At 43.9% G+C, this 22,725-nt stretch overlaps 1 protein-coding gene across 1 annotated transcript in view; it reads left to right on the top strand.

The window, feature by feature from the left end:
• Rad51b (RAD51 paralog B) overlaps window positions 1–22,725 on the top strand; it is a 504,429-nt gene that overhangs the window by 447,054 nt on the left and 34,650 nt on the right. The window contains exon 9 of the mRNA XM_057782601.1: window positions 11,193–11,296. Within this exon, the coding sequence (XP_057638584.1) occupies window positions 11,193–11,296 (104 nt within the window). The remainder of the gene's footprint in view (window positions 1–11,192; window positions 11,297–22,725) is intronic.

Genomic DNA, 22,725 nt, shown 5'->3' with positions numbered 1-22,725 from the left:
AGCGGGCAGCCCGTGTAGATTGAGCAGCATGTGTAGATAGGGCAGTGTGAGATGTGAGCATGCTCTGGCAAGGACACTGGGGAGGCCTTCATGAATCCACTTCTACCCCTCACCCCTTCTCAGTGCCTTCAGGGGCCGCAGACTTGTGCATGTGTGACGCCCACATTCCATTCTCTCCAGGCAAGAGTATATACTGATTCCTATCAGTCCTTCTGCTTCCCAAAGGGGCAATTGAGATGGGTGGGAGGAAAGCATAACAATAAATCCTCACATTCATGCTAGGTGATAATTAAAAGCATAACATTCTCCACAGCAGTTCACGCTCAGATGCCAGAAGGGAGGCAGCTGGGCCCGCAGATCTGCCTGCAGCAAGGTGGGTTTCAGTGGCCGGGACTCTCTCTGTCTCTCTCTCCTCTCAATACAGAGGTAATGATTGTGCCCGTGTCTTGAGATCAAAGGAAAGAAACTTCAGTGACTTTATCAGCTACCCTTGCAACCTCAGAGGTAGAGACACCTGGTAATATCTGTTTCCTGTCCCTTTTAGTTATCCCCACTCCGAGTAACACTGTTCCTTCCTGAGTGGCAGAGGAGCTGGACCTCATTGGTTGGTGCCTTGAGAAACTTCAGACCAAAGGGTATAACTGAGGAAGGTCCTTAATGAGGGTCCCTAAATGAGGGGACTGGCCCGTTCTAGCCCTGGCCTGTTTTATGCCACAAGCTGTCAGCTGTCCCTCCTCCACTCTTTCTGGATGTTTTGGGTGGCGCCTCCAACAGCAGCTCCAGACAGATGAGTTATGGCCACTCTGAAAAGCACTTACATCTCTCCTCTCTCTTCCCCCTGGGAGCTAAGATGAGGATAAAGTCAGCGGACGACATTTTTAAACACTGGACCAAAGGGCATTCTCCAGAGCTGTATCTCCAAGATGAAAAGGACACAGAGCCTTGTCACAAGACACTGAAGATTTCCCAGTGCAAACACACCTGGGCCATTGAAAACAGAAATGCAAACTCCTTTGATGAGGTGCACGCGTGTGTTCGTATGTGTGCGTGTGTGTGTGTGTGTGTGCTCGCACGCGCATAGTTGTGAGTGGACCCGGGATTCAACGCCTTAGAAAGTTAACCAAGTGATTCTGATGTGAAAAATACACATTTGACCCTATCCAGCATCCTGCTGTTACAACTGACCCCGTTCATCTCTCACAAGTAATTTACATACAGGCAAGTTTTGAGAAAACAACAGTGAACTGGGGTACCCATCTCCTAGGCTGCTAGCATGCTGCCTCACCTGGTCTTTCTTCCATGCTTATTGTCCTTATCCATCTATTTTTTTAATATCATTAAGTTGTTATTGTCTTTGTGGCAGCATTTGACAGTAAGTCATAGATGTCATGATCTTCCATCCCCAGAGACTTTCATTTGTCATCCAAGGACAACAATTTCTCTTATATAGCCATAATACGTTTATTCTTTCACCCAAGAAATTAGCATTGATACAATACTGTAATCTAATATACAGGCAATATTTAATCTTTTCCAGGTGTCCCAGTAATACTCCCGTGGCAGGTTTTTCCAGGGTTCAGTCCAGGATTAGACACTGTGTTTAGTTGAAATGTCATTGTATATTAGGATCTTTTAAGTCACTTGAAACCAGTTTCACGGAAATATTTTTCTTCAAGAATATACTTCCTGATAAATCACATTTCTTTTTGCCGCCTGTCCTTGCTGCTTGCAGAGCCAATAAGCTGATGCAGGCATGAAGCAGGAGCTTCTGACGCAGGTCTGGGTCCACATGAGCTAAACATGAAGGAATTGACCCCCAGGCCTGGCATGTCCGTTTCCTTGTCAGCTGAGTCCCCAAAGTCAAAGCACAGTTTCCAGAGAATCCCCTTGCTTTTCAGTTAAGTGGGTTGTCACATGGCTCTCTCACTGTCCAAACTAGGTCCTGAAATATGTACATCTCCCAGATATTCTCCTCTATGGCTTAAGTCTCCCCAGGAAGAGAAACTGATAAAGGATATGCCTCTTTTAAAAAACAAACAAACAAACAACAACAACAACAAAAAAAAAACCCTTTCCCAGCTCTATTCAAAGACAGTTGTCTGAATGTACACGTCTGAGGGTATTTTTTTCTCACCCCAGAAGTCAAGGTTCTAACCAATCTGATGTCAGACTAAACAGCTGTGTTCCTTCTCCACCGGCCAATGTTTCCCGAAACAAATATCAGATGGTCAAAAACTGAGATGATGACCATGCATAATACAGATTTACTGAGAATGCAACCCCAGTATCCTCCTGCTGCCTCAGATACCATGGTGGGGCCAGAAAAACAAAGCTCAGGCCACGGCAGCTGTTAAGTGCAATTTGAAAAATTTACAGCAAGGGAATAGAAATACATTTGGGGACAAGGGATATTTCGTGTAAACATCCTGCCTTATTTTAAATGAACATGAATTTTTTTAAACGTACTTCAGGTTTCTTTAAATAGTTCAGTTTTTCCTTTCTTTCACTAGTCTTAGCATAAGGATTTTGTGTGTGTATGTGTTCACTCTCGTAAGTGAATTCATTTTTAATTAAAAGTTCTTCTTGGGACTGGGAAGATGGTTCAGCAGATAAGAACCCTTGCTTTGCAAGCACGAGGACCTGAGTTCAGATCCCCAGCACCCACATCCAAACCTGGGCATGGCCGGACCAGCCTGTAACGCAGCACTGAAGGAGGTGGAGACAGGAGGATCACTAGGGCTGGCAGCCTAGCTCCAGGTTCAATGGAAAACGGAAAAAGTGGAAGGCAGAGTGACTCACTAGACACCTGAAGCCCCCTCTGGTTTCTATACAGGTGTGTGCGTGTGCACGCCTGCACACCCAAGTTCTTTTCAGAGTTGAGACAACTTATTACCGGCCACCCCTCAGGACTTTCCCCTCCACTAGAAAGTAACAGGAACGAAGTGGTACTCCTGGGGGCGGGGAGCTCTGGGAGCCTCCTGGGGAGCATTGCCAGCTGAACCAGCAGGACTACCCAGATGCTGGGACTATTCTGCTGGTTTTTTCCTAGCTATGTTTAAGGACATTGGTGCCTATCGTTGCAAGCACAGCCGAGAAGCCCTACATAGTCAAGAGTGATTTTGTTGCCAGATGGAATGGTTTTCAGACTGACCTTTTCTAAGAGTGAGCCTCCTCCACCTGATTCCAGACAGTTCCTCCATGGTGTCCCTAATAAGATGACCACCTGTGTTCACTCAAAACAGCCCCAATTTATCTCTGCTGTCCCATTACGACTAAAATGACCCCATCTCCATTTCAAAAGTATCCTGATTGGATAATAACTTGCACGACCAATCCAGGACTCTAGGAAATTATAAGTGTCTTCTCCTCATACAACAGCCAGTGGAGCCGTTTGGAGGGATTTGTGCCAGCGCATACCAGGCTCCATCCTAGCCATTAGCTCACTCCCCCAGCCCCACCCCACTTCTGCTCCACCTGCTGCTACGGGAGATTAATCCACCTCTAAATCTTGCATTCCAGAGGTGCTGATCACCCCACCTTTTATGATTTCTGCTTCACATTTCTTAGTTTCCGCTGTAGCGAGTATTACTGAGGCTCGAGTCAGTCTGCGTGTGTGATGGGAGCAGACACTGGGCACCCGTCATCTATCTCTCCACCAGCTAAGATCTTGACCCTGGAGATGCAAGTTTCCCCTTTCCCTAAGCAAAGAGGCCTGATCCTCTAGCAGAACCCTGGGCTGTGAGCAGATGGTGTTGGGCGAGGCCGTTGTTGCATGGTTTTATGCCCCAGATCTTTTATTTGTAAATCTGAGAGACTCATAGCTTCCGAGTATTTTGAGACTCTCAAAACTCAGAAGATTATAAATAACACAATATTTTTTTTTTAATCGTCTAAAATGGCAGCCCAGACACTACAGTTGCTTGATAGATAGCGTGTGGTTCCTGGGCCAGTCGGTGCAGCTGATGGTTTTTTCCAGTACTCTATTTATAGAGCTAGGTCAAAAATGTCACTTCCGTTGGAACTTGACCTACAGACAATTGTCAATTTTAGAGACCCAAGGAAGTAGAGTGCACACTAAATACAGCTGGTTCACAGGTTCAGTTAGTGAACTACAAGCCCCCAAGGAAATTAATTTTGCTAGAGAATAAATGTCTAAGCCTTCCCAATCTCTTTATTTGATACTTTTGCCCTGTGGCCTCATGGAACTTGTAGGGCACCTTGAATCTTTGTTCTGAAACTACTGTCCCAGCCAGTGTCCCATTTGTCTTCTTCAACTGTGGCTGTTGAAATTGTCTTTCTGCGTCAGGCAGTAAAAGCTGACGAGCCTCCAACAGAGGCTGTGTAGACTGCTTGGAAAACGGAGGGGAAACGGTCTGAAAGTTTCCCCCTATTTCGTCTTTCCACTGGGGCAGCTAAGACTCTCTAACCGTCTCCCTAGATCAAACGGAAGACCCAATGGAAAAATGTCTGCCACAGCTCAGCAGCTCCCCTGACCTGGTCTGTAACAGGAGGAAAGGAATCAGAGGGTCAAAGGGACGGTGATCCTTCCCCTTCCAGTTCCATGCTACCAATCAGACTTGTTGACTTGAAGTGGTGTGTGCTAGAAGTTGGTCCTTATGGGTTGTAGTAGGTAGAACAGACTAAGGGGAGGGGGGGGGGAGCCCTGATCTGGAGAGAAATCTGTTATCAGAAAAGGGTCCCCACATTTACACTGTCTTCGGGTGTAAAGGGTTGCTGGGTGGAACCTGGCAATTCAAGACAGTGTGGAAGTACTGCGAGCACAGACTTCCCAGAAAACGTGAAGCCGTGAACACGACACCAGTTTTGTTGTCCTCAAAATACCTTAGACTTGGATTTTTTGTTTGTTTGTTTGTTTGTTGTTTGTTTGTTGTTGTTGTTTTAAGTGAGACCAGGAACTTTTGAAATCTTTTGGACAACTCCTTCTGACCATGGGTGAAGGTGCTGCGGCTCGGAAAAGTGATCTGGCTGGTCAGTTCTGAAGCTCACTTCCACGTTCTTTGTTATAGATGCTCCTTCTCCCTTGTGGTCTCATTGAAAACCTGTGGCTAAACCAGAGCTAGAACCACAGGGCCAGAGCCATCAGGGATGTTGGAGAAAGGTCCGTGGTAACCCGCCCCCCTCACCTACACTGACCCCAGACCCGGCATTCATGAGCGGTGTTGTTTTCACTTCCTAGTTCCGGTCTCAGCAAGTCGCTTTTTATCTCACAGGACGAGAAGGACCAAGTATTCAAAATGCCCGGTCCTTGAAGACTGTGAACTTTTCCCTCCCTTCTGTTCCTATTCTGGGAGTCACTGCTTTGTTAATTTGCTTTTTTTTGGGGGGGGGGTTGTTGTTTGTTCGTGTTGGGGGTGTTTTTTTCCTGCTTATTTTTAAACATACGAAAGTCTATTCTTTTGGGTTGAACAGGGCAAACATGTCTCTGTCATTCACTAGCAGCTAGTCTGACCTCTCAGAAATATTTAGCAGAGAAGCCATAAATTCAAATGTTTTCAGAAAAGAAACTTTTTCATCACAGCCCACCCCCAGCCCCAAACAGGCCCCTCCTGAACACCGACACGGAGTGGTACCAGCGGCCCATCACCTTCTAAGAAACCAGGCTCCATAGCAACTTGGCTGTCCTCCTCCAACCTGAAGTCATGAGGGCTCTACCCTGTGTGTACCACGCAGGGAGACCACGTGAGAAATGTGTCTTCCTAGCCAGCTCCTACCAGAGGTTAGGAACTGGCTCCAAGAGATAGCAGTTCTGGGAGAAGTTTCGGAATCCGCATTCTATTCCCGACCACTTCATTCCTAAGCTTTGCTATCTTGAATAATGATGAGAAGGGAAAACAGAGCGTGGCGATTAGACCTTTCTCCCTCTCCTTTCATCTTCTGGGTTTGATCACCACTGTTCCTGCCATTTATCCGTATCAAGTATCTCCATCTAGGGTCACCAAGAACTTTTGGTTGCCTGGAGGCAAGACTTATTATTCGAATTTTACAGATGGGTAAGCAATCACAGAAGGACAGCAGGCTCTGACTCACCTAAGCAAGTCTCTGAGAGAGTGGGGAATGAGTATTCCCACAGTCCTTTTAGAGAGCCTTGATTCCGTGTGAATGAACTGGGCTGTTCTAGGGATCTTAAACACATCTGCAGTCTCAACTCAGCGATGACGAAAAATCTCAAATAATGAAAATAATTTCAAATCTCAGTTTATTTATTTGATTTTTTAAAAATTTGTATTGGAACCCCCCAAATTCCAGGCAATGAAATTATACAGCCTGGGCAGCTCTAAATATCACAGTTGTTCAAAATAGGAGGAAGGGAGAGTGGCCCAGTTTTTTAGAACTTCCGCTTCAAATGAACACAGAGAAGACTCACTTATCAGTTTCCTGACCAATTAGGTCACTGGGCAGGAAATCACCTTTACAAAGAGCCAGTAAGCGGATTCTTCCTACTTTACATTTCCCATAAACAGCATTAGTGGCCACTTAATGACAGCCCTGTCATGGGAATGCTAGAAACTCGAAAGACAGGAAGAAAATAAGGCCATGAATGTATAGTAACTGACGACTTCCCCGTCGACCTGTCTCAAGTGATCCTACCAGCACAATCGCCTTAGATTCTTGTGAAGGGGTTAGAGTTTGAAGCCTCTAACCAGGGAGGGTCAGTTCTAGGCCACCTGACTTGTGGGAATCCAGCTGCTAGTCCAGTTGAGCAAGGCTAAATAACTTGCCAAGCCAGGGCATGTGCTCACTGTGGAAACCTCTTGCCCTGGGTTATCACCGAACATCAGAACAAAGGAAGCAGAACCCGGAGTCTGAGTGACACGTGGAGTTCAGATGTGTGATAAGATGAGCTGTCTCTGCTGTTCCTGAGATGGGCCTTTGGGCAATCCAGGACCTTTCTCGGGCCCCGCGGACAGGACAGTAATTAGATAGTTAATCTTCGAGATGTGATGAGCCCAGAGAAGGCTAATCAAAGTAGGGGCTAACAACCGGGTTTTGAGCCCTAGCTCTGCCATTAACCAACCATGTGACTTTGAGGAAGTGACTTAATCTCTCATGACTTAAGTCTGTCAATAGAATTGATAATGTTGCCTGTCTCGTAGGCTATAGAGGATAAAGGTGTACTACGATATGAAATTCAAACAGTGTAAGCCCTCTCTATTTGCGGGGCTTCCCTGGTGCCTAGCATATAGAGCCTTCATCAAGGCATTATCTTCATCATTAACTTTCAAGGCCTTGGTACGGTTACTCTTACCTTACACTGGCCTGAGGCTTTTAAGTGCTTTTGAAATACGCGTCCTTGAGGTGACTTTTTCAGAGTTTTCTCTGGTACTTGCCCTTGTGACCCTTGATTAGGCCCCAGGTTTACCTGGCCAAAGAACAGCCAAGTATCTGCTGTGGATCTGTCCCATTCTTGTTGGCCTAGTGGTACAGAGTTTTCAGGTTGCTCTGTTTTTTTTGTTTTTGTTTTTGTTTTTTTTTTTTGTTTGTTTTTGATCGTTTGCTTACTTATTTCCTTTTATGGAATTTTAAAAAAATAGTTGCTCCTGCCCTGAGTGTGGCTGTGATCTCTAAAAACATTCTTTGAGTTCATTTAGAACTGGGACACTCCTCCACTTTTATCACCACAAAAAAAAAAAAAAAAAAAAAGAAGTTTTAAGTTCTTAACCAATTAGTAACTCCTAATTATTCACATGTAGCCTTTTCTTCTCAAATTGTAAATCTCAGCCCCACTTAATCCTCTTACTTAGCAGACATATAAACAGCTAGCTTCTACAGCTTACTTGAAAAATGCAAACCTATTAATTTTAGCTTAAGGTGAATTAAGAATGTAAATATGCTGTTAAAACAAGTCTATAACATGGTCCAGCATTCAGTGACAATAACTTATTAGCCATTTAATCAGTGTAAGCATCCTTGTGTTAAGTGAGTCAGGCTGCTGGCGTAAACCAGGCATGCCTCTGGCTCTTCCATAATGCCTATTAATCAAAAATCACACACATAGCATACCAGCATATAAATGGAGGTAAGTGAGAGAATGTTTAGTATTATGGTTGGAAATTTAGAGCAGGAAGACACACACTATTTCTGTGAAGGGAAGAGAAGTTGACATTTGAGAGGCAGCTCTGGACGTAGGGTAGACATGAGGCCAGACCACATGGGCTGATAGAAAGACCTGGTGGCCATGAACCCATCTGGTTCTCAAGTCTTTAAAAACTTAAAATGTAAATATTAAGCCAACTTTTATGTGTAGTGCTGTGAAATTGAACCCAGGGCCTTGTACATGCTAAACAAGCACTCTATAACAGAACAATATCCTCAGTCCAAGCCAGCAGTTTTAAATCAGGAAAATTAACTCAAAATATTTATTTTGGGCTTCGCTTTTTGGAAATGAGAAGAGGATCTGGAGAGATGATGTCTCAGCAGTTAAGAACATGTGCTGCTCTTGTAGAGGACCTGGACTTAGTTCCCAGCACCCACATGATGACCCGCAACTGTCCATAACTCCACTTATAGTGGACATGAAGCCTCTTCTGGCCTCAGTAGTCACCATGCACACACATGTGCACATACATACAAGCAGACTAAACACTCATACACATAAAAAATAGCTAAATTATGAAATCAACCCAGGTTTATTGACAGAGGAATAGGTAAAGAATACACACACACACACGGAATTTTTTCAAACTTAAAGAAAAATAGTTATATCATTTGCAGTAAAATGGATGCAAATGGAAATATTTGTATTAAATAAATTGAATTCCCCAAAGGCAAATAATACATAGTTTCTCTTACTCATGGTTCCTAGATTTTATATAGATCCACAAAATCGTTTATGTACATAAGGCATGCATATAGAAAGAAAACAGTATAGCGAAGGTGACCAATGAAGGGGGGAGAAGAAAGAAAGGGAAAGGTCGAGAGTGTGGGAGATGTGCTGGGAGCTCATTACGTCCTTGTAGGAACATGTTGCTATGTGACCCGGCACCATGAATAAGGAACATATACCACAGGAGGGAAATGAGCGGTGCAAGGGAGACTGAGAAGCTGTGTACCACAAGAAAATTGGAATTGAGTTCATCTCTGATGTAACAAAGGCCTGGCCTCTAACTAATGAACATTAATTTCATAGCTACTCAATGGCTCTTTCACATTTGGTATTGGGGGAAAAATGGCCACCCCCCAGTTCCCTGGGGTTCACCCAAAGTAAGAAGAGGGAGATAAAAGGCAGAGAGGGCAAAGAAGCGCTCCCCACGGTAAAGGTCAACAGAGAAGGCCAGAGGACTCTCTGCAAGGAGCGGGGAGCTTTATCAACTGCTGACAAGAGGTCAAGGATGATGAGGACAAAGAAGTCAAAAGGTCACAGCAGCTCATTCAGTGAGGAACTCCCAGAGGTGAAGTCAGAGGCAGAGGCAGGAGCAGAAGATAAAGCCCCAGAATACATTGTTTAGGCTTTAACATCTTATCCTTAGGCACGGAGGACTACTAAGGATTAAATGGGGGGCGGGGAGTGAGGTGGTCAGATTCCCACAGGCCAGATGATTTATTTTCACCTTCATCTGTTTGTGTTTTGAATTGTGCACACAATGAGCCACAGTTAATCTAAATTTCACTCTTTTCTAGTCTATGCTAACTTCTTTAAATGCCCTTACTGAGGCCCGTTACTGATTTCCATCTGATTCACTCATTATCTAACTTTGGGGTTCCAGAGCTGCTGTATTCTGAGGTGGGCAGACCTTTGACACAGCCCTGTTCTGTTCATGACAGGATGCTCAGCAACAGCACTGGCCTCCACTTTCTAGATGCCAGTAGCCATCCCACTAGCCCTTAGCCAATAATGCACTTCCAGCTAAGACGCCCTGAGCATCATTTCTCGGATGTGGCATTTGGACCGAAGAACTTGGAACTGGTACTGCCTTAAATTTTGTCTGTCCTGAGAAAGAGAACCAGTTACTACTTGACCATGAGGGGTGCAGATGAGATAATACAATGAGGAGAAGATTGATGCCTCATTTTGTTTCAGCTAATTTAATGAACATCTATGTTCTCAGCCTCCTCATTAAACAGACGCTAGCTCACTGATGGAAGGCAAAGTGTTCAATAGGGCTCCCTCAGGCCAGCATCCCTGCTGTCTCTGCCATGGCCTGGGGTCAAACAGGGCTCAAGATTGGAAGGGAACCTCAGGATATGTCAGGCATGATTAGAGGGACCTGGATTCCCTGAAACAGGGCTTGGCTGCTTGCCTCTAATGAGAAAGAAAGGGGCTGGGAAGCAGGGATGGTTTTGCTCCCGGTCTGGTCCAAAGGAAGCAGAGAAGCCATGAGATATAAGATAGCCTCCCATGTGCAACTTGGAGTAAGCTTGGAATTCAGATGGCGACCAGTTCAGATCCTCCTTACAGGAAAGTCTCAGGAGGTAAAGGAATGTTTCTCTTGAAACAGAGCAAGTTAAAGCAGACTGGGCACAAAAGGCTGAGCTCTTTCCAGATGCCCCTTCTGGGTGTGGATGGGCACAGGGGGAGGGAAGGCAAAGGAATGCTCCATGTGTATGCCAAGGGATTGAAAAGGAAAAGTGAGTTAAGATGCTCACCAACCTAAACGAAGAGCTGCTAATTCGGCCAAACAAAGATTGCTCATAAACAGTAGAGTAGCACTGCGCCCCCCTGCCAGGAATGGGTAGAGGTATGGTTCTTTATCAGCGCTAGCTTGGTTGTCTCTTTATGCATCTTCTTTTTTTAAAAAAAATATTTATTTATTTATTATGTATACAATATTCTGTCTGTGTGTATGCCTGCAGGCCAGAAGAGGGCACCAGACCCCATACGGATGGTTGTCAGCCACCATGTGGTTGCTGGGAATTGAACTCAGGACCTTTGGAAGAGCAGGCAATGCTCTTAACCTCTGAGCCATCTCTCCAGCCCCTTCATGCATCTTCTTGTTAATGTGCAACTGCCTTTTTTACCCATTGGTGGCCACTTTCACTAAGGCTGAAAGACCCCATGCTGGTTCTTGTTAAGTCTCCAGTTTCTTTAATGCTGTCCTTCTCTAATTCATCCACTTTTGTCATGATGGACTGAGCCCTGAGTACTCTCTGAGTATGAATAGCGACTGAGCTTAGCTCAAATGCCATATAAGGAAGGGCCTCTGAAAACTGGCTTTTGCCCTGTCTCCTTTCAGGCACTTCTGGATCCAGCTGTGTGGTAGCCGCACTAGGAAACACATGGAGTCACTGTGTGAACACCCGGCTGATTCTCCAGTACCTTGACTCAGAGAGAAGGCAGGTGAGTGCGTGAGCGCTGCCACAGAGTTCTTCAAGAGCCAAGGCCAGAGAAAAGATGAACTAGAAATCAGAGTAGCTGAAAATGTTTGCCACCATCTCTGTCCTGGGCCAGTACTGACTGGCATGGGGATCATCAAGAAACTTTTGCTTGTCTAACAGCAACTATAATAAGATAGGGGAAGGTGGGGGTAGAGAGGAGGGGAGCTAGCTCCACACAGGAAAACAGTGTAAGAGTGGATCCTGCAGAGTCGGCATCTCTTAACATTTGTGAATGACTAGGGATCACACTTGGCGGACTCTTAAATCCTCCATCTCTAAATGATTATTTCAGTAGATATTTGTTGAAGACTAGCTAATTTGTGAGCAAATTAAATAGTTGCAATGCTTTTTCTAGCATGTATGTGTTTTGAGACCTTAAGATGGACAGCTTCTGCTAAGTGCATAAGCCCAGATTCTGAATAGTTTTTGGTCTGTTTTTTTCTTTTTATTTTGGGGTTTATTGTTGTTGTCATTTTTTCAAGACAGGGTTTCTCATCAGTAGCTATGGAACCAGACAAGTCCTGGAACTCATTCTGTAGACCAGGCTGACCTTGAGCTCACAGAGGTCCACCTGCCTCTGCCACCACCACCCAGCAATTCTGGATACTTTTACATTACCACATATGTAGTGGCTTAAAGTACTAAATGATGTCAGAGGGTCCTCTGAAAGTTTGAAGACTTTCTCAAAGGAGAATCCCCTTCATTCAGAAAGGAATACTGTCCACCCTTCTTAATCTCTCCCGACTCCAGAGAAAGGAAGTCTAGAGTCTGATCTCTTCAGAAATAAGGAAGTTTAGGTCTCTTGATGCCCTACCTCAACAAATCCCACTTTTTGACCAGACTGGATTAGTATCTCTCATGAAAGAGGGCAAAGGAAAAACACTGGGTGGATACCCTGATGTTTTGAATGGAGCAGAATTCAAAGTCAGATTTGATGACTAAGTACGTGGTGAATCCAGGTTAATAAAGAAGCAGGTGGCACTGGGGCCTTTCCAGAGGCGATGGAGCAGGACAGTGTTGCTTTTACCAGCAGGAGATAAATTGACTCTTTCTAGCAAAGAGGCAGGAATCATGAGATATAGAAATAAGCATTTGCCTTTTCCAGATAACATTATGGATGTCCTTGGTTCCAGACCAGGATTCTTCTTGGTTTTCTTGGGCTTATATAAATAACATTCCAGCCTGGTCAATAGGTCAGCCCTGTTCTGAGATGATAAAATAGATTATTCCCATGCAAGAAAGGATTCTTGTGTTTTCAGGCCCCAGCACGTCTGTTACCTCAGACACCTTCTTACTAGTGAGTCCAGTGTCCTGGATGCTATATCCAACATGTTTCTTGATGAAATACATCCAAAAGATTTCTGAAGAACCTAATGGTCTTTGGTGTGTCCCTTAGGTGGTAAATGTTGATAAATAAATATTGTTGGTAGCTATCAGATAGCACTTATAATAGCAGCATTCTTTGTGAGTTTGTGTGTGTGTGTGTGTGTGTAGGGGTGGTGTCTCTGTGACCACCAGGGCCAGCAGAGTAATAATCCACATGAGGCAGGAAGAAAATCCAGTTCAACATGACTTAGTTAGCTAGTATTGGTTCAAACTTCTAGGGTCTAACACCAGGCAGTTTATTTTAGACATACTTAAGTACAGTATAACTTTGGAAAAAAGTTTTCTAGTAACAGGTATCGCAATTCCATGTATGCAATGAAGCTTAAGGCAGGACTGCATTGAAACTCTTGCAAAATACATGTATCCTCTTTCATAAAGATGGGTTCTATAGCTTAGGGGCCTAGGATCTGGTACAGTCTTGTCATACCGATAGCATAGAAGTCACCAGGCTATAAGTACATATGACATCTCTCCTAAGGATGGGTTCTGTTGACTGAGAAACAAATACAAAAATGAAGGTCTAGGGAGGAAGGATCTGGAATAGCATTCCTGAGGATTTGGGTGAGGCCTGGCCCTACAGATAGCAGAGGTCACCAGATTATTAGCTACATCCACTCCCAGCCTTCTGGGTAGAGAACAGTTACACATCCCTTCCATTGAAGAGACAAGCTTGCATGTTTAACATTCCTGGCTTCTCTAGTACTTATTTGTGAATCCAAGTACCTTCGCGTTCCCAACATCAGTGATGATTCTTTCACTTCATAGACCCTAGACCCTACTTGTTGAGAACCCATAGTATCTCTGCCAAAAGGAAGTACTTGATAGAACAAATGTTGTGTTTTGTATCTTTGGTGACTTGACTTGGGTGGCTCTTGGCTGATAGGGTCAGATATAGGCCACTGACCACAAGAAGCACCAGGAACAAAGTATAGATAGATCAGTGACAGTCTATGAACTCATATGACCCACAGATGGGTCATTGGTGTGATCTCAAAGGAAAACATGTTGCCCTGGTTACTAATCAATCAACAGCAGACTTGAATTCCTTCAAGTCTGGTTTTCAAACAAAAATGGACTATTAATGAAAATATGACTGGACTGCCAATCCAGACAGGAGAACATACGTTTAATTTCTCTGTAGAAATAAATTGTTAAATTTGTGACTGAATACCTAGGATAATGTTTGATGTAGGAAATGTGTCTCTATCTGATGACCTTATCTTGCCTTCGCAGATCATGGGCTTAGTGATTCTTTAGGTCTTTCCTCTGGTCTTAGTTCATGGCAAAGTATTAAAGCCATATGAAGATAAGGCTTTTTTGGTGATGTGGGCAACAAAATAATCCTTTAAAATTAGTCTAGAAATACCTTCTTTTGCCCTTCTCAGCAGCAGAGCATACAGGGCCACTCCAGGGTAGCCGTACCTCTGAGACAGCAACTTGAAGATAGCAGATAGCGGTTTTGTATCTTGGCTTCCGTTTTGTTTTCAGTCTGCAAACAGAGAGCACTCTACTATGGGATCAAGCTCATGGAATGGGGATTATATTTTATCCTGCATCAGGGCTCTTGAATATAAGGCTTAGTCTGGGATCACAGGGCCAGAAGGGGATCAAGTCAAGCTCAACAGCCTGAGTTAGATTGTATTGTCCAAGGGAAGGAGTACCCCTTGGCTGAATATTTTCTTTACACCCTGGAAACTTAGTAAAATTATATAACTAAGAAAGAAATCTCCTATCGGGGTACAAGCCAAGTTCAATGTCTTGCTTATTCTGCTTCAGTGTTTGCAGAAACCTTCTCAAGACGTTGGGATACGTTTTCCTTTGAACTGACTCGGGGCTCTTTTCCATGTGGCTTTTACTTACTCCTTCCTTGCACTGCTTCAATCCAGTTCTACCCATTTTACAATATTTTTTTTCTTCTAGCCAAACACATGTCTATAGGGTAGAATTAAAGTGGCCTCTACTAGGTTGACTGTTGTCTTTGTCATTTTAAATCATCCAAAAATGCATGTGAGCTCACCATGTGCATGACATAGAGATGCCAGTAAGAAGAAGGCATAGTTCTTGAAGGCCTTCAGTCAGGGATGGAAGATTTTATATTTGTACATGTATGCACTCGTGAATAATCAAGAGGAAGTCAGAGTAAGGGATGCTGAAGCGCCATCACAAGGCAGTGTCTGACTTATCCTGTGTGAATGGCTAAAACAGTAACCACTGTGAATCCAAAGAAAGGTGAAATCATCCAGGGTGTCTTGGGATTGACACCAGGAGAGGCTGGGACCTGAGTAGTTCCGATCAGTAGTTCTCAAGTCTGACTGCATTGCAGCTTCAACGTGACAGCTTTGTTTGCTTTTTCGAGACAGGGTTTCTCTGTGGTTTTGGAGCCTGTCCTGGAACTAGCTCTTGTAGACCAGGCTGGCCTCGAACTCACAGAGATGCGCCTGCCTCTGCCACCAGAGTGCTGGGATTAAAGGCGTGCACTACCACCACCCAGCTGCATGACAGCTTTTCTAAGATCCCAAAGCCAGAGCTCCACATTGATGATCTAATGCAAAAATCTCTGCCAAGGAAGGGGCAACAGGAACGCACACATTGACCTAAGCATCGGTTTCATCTGTAAAGCTCACCCAGGTGGTTCTAATGTACTAGGACAGGCAGGAAGGGGCGGTGTGAGGATGGGGCCCAGCATAGAAGAAAAGCAGGAAGTCACACTCATATCTGGTGGCACAGACTGGATTCTGCCTTGTAACTGAGCAGAGGTTTCCTCTCAGCATTTGTTTGACAAATCTTTATTGAATCGCCCCGTCTGCTCATTACTGTGGGAGACACTAGAATCAAAGAATTAAGAAAGGTAGCCAATATCCCCTCATTACTTAGTTTACTTGGAAAGAGCCAAAGGGACTGTATGTTCTACAAGAGCATCAGTAACTAGGAAATGTGGAGGCGATAGAAGGCCTTACCACTAAGAAAGGTTCTGGGATGATTAAAGAGGCAACAATATACACAGTAAATTGGCCAAGACCAACATTTGGGAAGTTCTTGAAGTACCAGGTTCCTTGTGATGACTCAGAAAGTTCTAGTGTGGGCGGTGATGCCTGAAAATGATGCACAACCTGATGAAACATTCGGAGTATTTTTCATCAAATCCTCATGAAGTCTTCCTACAAGCCACATATGGCATTATATAAATTTTGAAGTGCCCTAGAAGGAGTAATGAAATAAATTAATACCAGCTAAGCCTTACACCCTCTTGATGAAATAAATATTATGACTCTCTTATTTCAACAGATTGGAAGTAGGTAACCTTTTCATATAGGCAGTTTATTTGAATAGACTTTATAATAATATTTTCGTCTCCTACTCAGGAGGCACCCTAAAGTTATTGAACACTTGAGGGAGGAGCCAATGCATTGTTGACAGGACCGATACTATTACTCAAGTCCCCTCTCCTGATTTTGGTATGTGGCTTTGCTCAATGCCATAGGTTGTTTGAGGTTTTGGAGTTGAGTACACCGTGTTTCTTTTCTGATGATGGAATTCTCTCAGAATCCATTTTGTACTTTTCAAAGACTAAGACATTGTCACTGTGAAGACCAAGCCTTCATCAGGCCTACACCCTTCTGGACCACCATTGTACCAGGCATTTACATCAATTGCTCTATTCAGAAGCCCTGATTAGGGCTTTGAAGATGTAGCTTCAGAGCTAAGGACGTGTCTGACCCCACAGGTAATGCCTTTGTTCTGAAAGAAGGTGAAAAAGAAAGAGGCAAACAAATCCTTCTTAGTGTGCTAAGGCAACAGGATGCAAGTTCCAGGCCAGCTTGGGCTAACTGTGAGCCATTGTCATAAAACAAATGAAGATAAAAGAAACATTCTTTAATGTGTGAACCCAGTCTTGAATCGTTCTCCCCCATATTGAATGGTGCAGCTTACAAGTTCCTTAAAGCATTTGTAGTCAGCAACAGTTCCACATCAGACTTGACAACTGCAAGCGGTCATCTGTATGGTCGTGTTATGACTACTGAGCATGACAGCACTTGAGAAGCAATATGCTGAGAGCTGTGGATGGATGGGAGCCACTCTAGTCTGTCTCTGGAATCCTCCTAGGAATTTCTTTATACAACCAAACCAGAGCCCTGAACATGACATGTCACATGAGGGAGGGATCCTACAGCCACCTTCAAGGGCAGGTGGCTTGAGCACTTGAAGCTAAACAGAAGTCCTTACATTAGATTTGGGGCAGAATATGAGACTTAAACCCATATTCACTCGAACCTTAATGTGATGTTCTTCTAGATGTTATCAGCCATGGTTTGTGTCTCTTTGCTTCCAGATTTCTCAGAGACCTTTGCTCCAGAGAGATCTGGCTTAGTTGCCCTAACTCAAATAAATCCTTCCCATAGATAGCTCCCAGGTGATCATACAATTTGGCTTTTCACTCTAGTACATCTGCTCACCTACTGTTTTTAGGCAGGGAGAGAGAGAGAGAAAGAGAGAGAGAGAGAGAGAGAGAGAGAGAGAGAGAGAGAGAGAGAGAGAGAGAGAGAGAGAGAGTGCTCACAACTCACGTGTGCAAAAGAGAATTTGGCCAGGCTACTGGGTGGGAGGAAATTCTTTTAAGCACAATATCTGTAGGAATAGCCAAGAAAACACGGAATTCCAGCCAAGTACATGGCCTTGAGTATTAATGTTCCATCGCTTTTCAGACTGCTCAAGTGTGAAATCTGAACCCCTGCCCGAAGTCTCCAATCAGAAGTGCTCTGAGCAGGTATTGAACAGATTAGAAAAGCGATGACTCTTAAAGGGTTCTCTTTTGTTTCTTCAGACCACCCAGGTGTGTAGGTAAAGAAAAGTGTGAAGGAGTTCTACGTGGAAGGATGCTGTGACCACAAATAGTTACATTGAGTTGATGTCACAAAGTACAGGCCTAATGGAGAAAAGGGCAGCACAGTTATCAAGCCAGCAACCCCTACTGCTCTCTCCACACTTAAGTTACAGATACCCCTATCCACCTAAAGGACACACGCACACATGCACACACACACACAAACTTGATGTGGCTCCTTTGAAGAAGGTCAGTGTCTAGAGACTGGAGAGTTGGCTGCTCTTCCGGAGGACCCAACCTGCATGGCAGCTTACAACAATGTATAACTCCAGTTCCAGAGATCCAACTCTTCTGGCCTCACAGGCGCTCCGTACATGTGGTGCACAGAGATGCATTCAGGCAAAATACCCAAACACATAAAAATAAGAAATAATAGTATTTTTTTTTTAAAAAAAAGGAAAAGAAAAATGTCAGTATACTCACCATCACTATTTCTTAATGGACCCCAGGAAAAGGGGCTCTCTCTCTAAGACTTGGGCATTTTCAGTTAAAAACACAGGTGCAGTTGGTTCCTGGCACTTCTGCTTAAGGTCACTTATTCAGATCTTCATCTATGTCAGACCGTGAAAGTTGGCCCTTCACTCAAGGGTGGCTCTTTCCTAAGAGATCTTGAGCACCTTAGAGTCTGAAAATTTAAATAAAAACAAGCATTTTTTTTGTAACTGGTTGTTACCACCATTTCAAAATAGAAAACGCCTAGAACCCTAAAAAAGTAATAAGGCATATATGTAAGTAAAGATATATTTATTAATGTATTTAAACCATAGGCCTTTATTTTTATGACTGGCTTACTATTACATGTCCTTATTGCTCTCTTTGAGAATCTGGATCCACCCATCATAGGCCCAGGGCTGTGTCTACTCAGAAAGGTCAATCCCCTGTTTATCTCTCTCTCTCCTCCATTTTCCTCTAGCTCTGAGAAGTTTTATTTTTACATACTATTGTTTAGTTCCAAATCCCATGGTGCAGTGACCCTCCTAGCTCTAACTTGCAAAGGAAACTAGGCCAAATGGCTGGATGAGATATTTTCTTTCTTTCTTTCTTTCTTTCTTTCTTTCTTTCTTTCTTTCTTTCTTCCTTCCTTCCTTCCTTCCTTCCTTCCTTCCTTCTTTCCTTCCATCCTTCCTTTCTTTCTTTCTTTTGAGAAATCTGAGCATTTACAGGAAGTGAAAGAGACACAGGGCTTTGGAACCAAACTGAAGACTCTGTCTAGCTTTAAAAAAATATTTTTATGCCGGGCGATGGTGGCGCACGCCTTTAATCCCAGCACTCGGGAGGCAGAGGCAGGCGAATCTCTGTGAGTTCGAGACCAGCCTGGTCTACAGAGCTAGTTCCAGGACAGGCTCCAAAGCCACAGAGAAACCCTGTCTCGAAAAACCAAAAAAAAAAAATTAAAAAAAAAATATTTTTATTTGGGAAGCAACATAGGAAACAGCTATGAGATGTCTTGAACAAGGCAGTGACCTGTGAGTCAAGGATGCTGAAATATATTTGGCTCATTTGAGAATGAAATTTGGGTAGGATGCTGTCTTAGCTCTGTAGTTATGGGCAAAGAAACCATGGAGCAGGTCTTTGGCTGGGGAAAGCACAGGGAAAGACAGGTTCCATATCTGCATAACTATGACTGATTGATTGACATTTGAATCAGCACTTCCACTAGAACATGACAGTGTCCCATTTGAAATACCTCCATGTTTATCCGGTGACTCTAATTGTGTGACCGCTGGATAAGCTAAGATGCCTGTGGCCCATGAGGTCAGGTCCTGGGCCCTCTCCCCACTGACGGATTCAGTTAAGGCATACCGGGTGGGATCTGACGTCTTTAGCAAGCTGTTGGTGACTCGTACAATAGTGCTCACATTCTCGTCTAATCTCTTATTTTTTTTTTCCCACAAAGTTGGATAAGTATCTGGGGTTTAGTGGTTGATTCACAGTCATGAAGCTAGCAAGTTAAAAAAAAAAAAAAGGACATGGTGTTCAAATTCACTTGTCATTTCCTGACATATTGCTGTTTTCATTTTCTCTGATGACTTGTTTTGTTTTCATTTGTTTTGTATTTTGAAACAGGATTTCTCTGTAGATTTGGAGCCTGTCCTGGAACTCGTTCTGTAGACCAAGCTGGCCTCGAACTCAAAGAGATCTGCCTGTCTTGCCTCCCAAGTGCTGGGATTAAAAGCGTACATCACCACCGCCCAGCCTGATGACTTTTTAAGATAAACTCTGAGTCTAAAAAAAAAGAAAAAAAATTCCCAAACCCAGCCAAATTCCTAGCTAATAGGTGTAATGCTCTTTCTATCTCCTATGACTTTCAGTAGTGGAAAAAAATTCTATAGAACTCTGCAGAAAAATATTCTTAATATTCTCACTCTGCATTGCAATGAATTAGAAAATCCAGTCTTTGAATCTTGGGTTCAGATAAGGGACTTGGTATCTTTTTCCCAGTTGAACTTCACAGTGGGTATTAAATTCCCAAATGGAGGATCTGTGCTTATAGACAACCTTCTGCCAGCATCGTTTGTGCTCCTGGAAGGACACCCTCAAGCCCTAGGTTCCTGTTGCCAGCCTTCATACAGTTTTCTGGCCTTTGTCTTGGTTTCCCCAATGTGGAAGATGCTTTGTGGTTATACCATTTTTGGGTCTTGTACGTTTGTTGTGAAAAGGCATTGTAGGGCAGGAGGCAGCCTATGTGGGGCCCATTTTCTGCCATCTCGTACTTGCCCAGAGCTACAGGCAGAACTAAAAGCTTCTTACCATCTAGGAGGGAAGGAGTTAGCCTGTGCACCGCACCTGCAGGGTTAGAGGCTTCAGTTTTGACTCCGTCATGTGCACAGTTTCCATTGACAGTTCTTCAACACAGATCTTGTCCTCCCCAGGCTTACAAAGGAAAGCTGGACTAGTAAGATAAGAAAGTTATATTCAATGGTAGCTTCAAGATGTGGAGACAGGTTTGGTTTTTTGTTTTGTTTTTTTTCCACTCCAGAGCCTGTGTTCTTTTTGCCATGTACCATGTTGTCTGAGCTATGAGGTTTTGTTGGTGTCGGTATTGTCTAAATGTTTAAGTGTAGGAATTAAATGAAGTACTAGAAAGTGAAGTCTGTTTAATGATTCTTTTGGGTCACAGTTAATAACCCTTATTCTCATATTCTCTCTCTCTCTCTCTCTCTCTCTCTCTCTGTGTGTGTGTGTGTGTGTGTGTGTCCTTCCCTCCCTCCTTCGCTCTGATTTTTTCCTGAAAGACAGCTGGACCTAGAACGACATTTAACTTACCTGCAAAGGGTACGAGTTACCTGTGAGAACAGCACCTCCCACTCGGGAGCAGGGACATGTAGGGATGATAATCTGTTTGATGTTTTCTTCCCTTGTCAAATACTCCTGGCAATGGCTAGTAAAGAAGCTCCCTGCTCTGTCTAGATGTGGAATTCCAAAGGCTTGCTGCACTGAAGCAGGTCCAGGTCATAGCACTGCTGTCTGGCTGCTGTGGCCAGGGAGAATCTGTACAGTACTCCTGCCAGCTACCTGGGCCTATAGCCTCTGCTGTCTCCCTAGAGAGTCTGTGGCTGAGGGTACAAAGAAAGGTACAGGGCTAGTTTGTGTTTTTCATCCTTCCTGAGGCCACTGGTTGAGGCAATGGGTAGAGTGGGGGTTCTTCCAGCATCTCAACAGCTTACAAAGTTAGGGGTGGGATCTGGATGCAGGCAAGGGAGTTACATAATGGAAGTGTGGGGGTAAGTGAATATGTCTCTGGCATTCGGTTTGAATTTTTGAAGTCTTATGTTACCATAACATTTTATGATATGTTACACATTATCAAATGTGTGATTGGTTGTCAGGAGCAATATAAGTCATTGGGCTTTCCTGATTTCTGCTGCTTTGTGTAATTTGGAGTTTTCAGTTGACATACTCCTTTCTTCCCTTTGCCTTCTTCTTGCCCTGTCGCCCCTCTCTCTGTCCCCAGCCTTCTCTAGATTTTTAAATCAGGCATTGGCTTCTGACAACTGCCTTAGTTTAAATGCTTGAAACAGAGGTTTTTCCTCTTAAGGGCTCCTTCTGGAAGTATCCCTTTTGGGCTTGCCAGGCCATAGGCGTCTTGGCATTTTGGACAAAGACTGCGTGTGCTTGGCTCTTGGGTTCCTGCTTTATTGTTACCAAAGGGACTATGATCTTGAGAACACCTTTGGGCAGCCAAGCTGTGGTGGCTGTACCCCACTGCCTACTGTCTGAAGCTTCTCTCTAGAGCTGGTAGTAAGGCACTGGGCTGGAATCCTGATGCAATATTCTCCAACAGAGCTCTTCACTGCCTGACAGAACCTCAGAAGAGACATCCTCACAAAGCTCATAAAACAGAACTGAAGTCCTGGGCATATTTGGGAGGGATCAGTGATGTGGGAGTCCCCTCTGTATGTTGTGAATACCATTGGTTACTAAAGAAGCTGCTTTGGGCCTGTGATAGGGTAGAGCAGGGCTAGGTGGGGAAACCTAAACTGAATGCTGGGAGAAAGAAGGCGGAGTCAAGAGAAGCTATGTAGCCCACCAGAGACAGACGCTGGAGATAGACACAGGAACTTTACCTGGTAAGCCACAGCCTCATGGAGATACATAGATAATGGAGATGGGTTAATTTAAGATATGAGTTAATCAGAAATATGCTTAAGTTATTGGCTAAATAGTTTTGCAAACAATATGGTTTCTGTGTGATTATTTTGGTTCTGGGCAGCCCGGAACAAACAAGCAGCCTTCCTACAGCAGATCAGGAGCTGTCCACCCTGTCCTTAGCCCTGCTTTGTGGGCACTTTGCTTTATTATCCTAGTTATTTATTGGGCTTCTTTTAGGTCAGTTACCCTTCTCAGTTCTATGTGGGCATTCTCTTGTTTAAACCTCATAATAACTCTGTGTGTATGCATTTCTAGGTATGATTTCTAGGTGAATACACTGAGATTTATAGAACTTTAAATTTTGGCTCTAAAATACATGGCTTCTGGCCCAGAATTTTCCTTTTCCTTTGCACCCAGCTCCAATCATATATGTGCACTAACTCTGGGTTCTTAACCTTCATCCTTTACTTTATCCCATGTTCATATAAGGTTGCTCATGTGTGCACTTGGAGTTAATTTCTTTGCTCAAC

Source organism: Chionomys nivalis, chromosome 10, assembly GCF_950005125.1.
Source record: "Chionomys nivalis chromosome 10, mChiNiv1.1, whole genome shotgun sequence".
In the NCBI taxonomy this organism is placed as follows: domain Eukaryota; kingdom Metazoa; phylum Chordata; class Mammalia; order Rodentia; family Cricetidae; genus Chionomys; species Chionomys nivalis.
The sequence above is the reverse complement of the archived record's forward strand: the minus strand, read 5'-3'. Positions and strand labels throughout refer to the sequence as shown.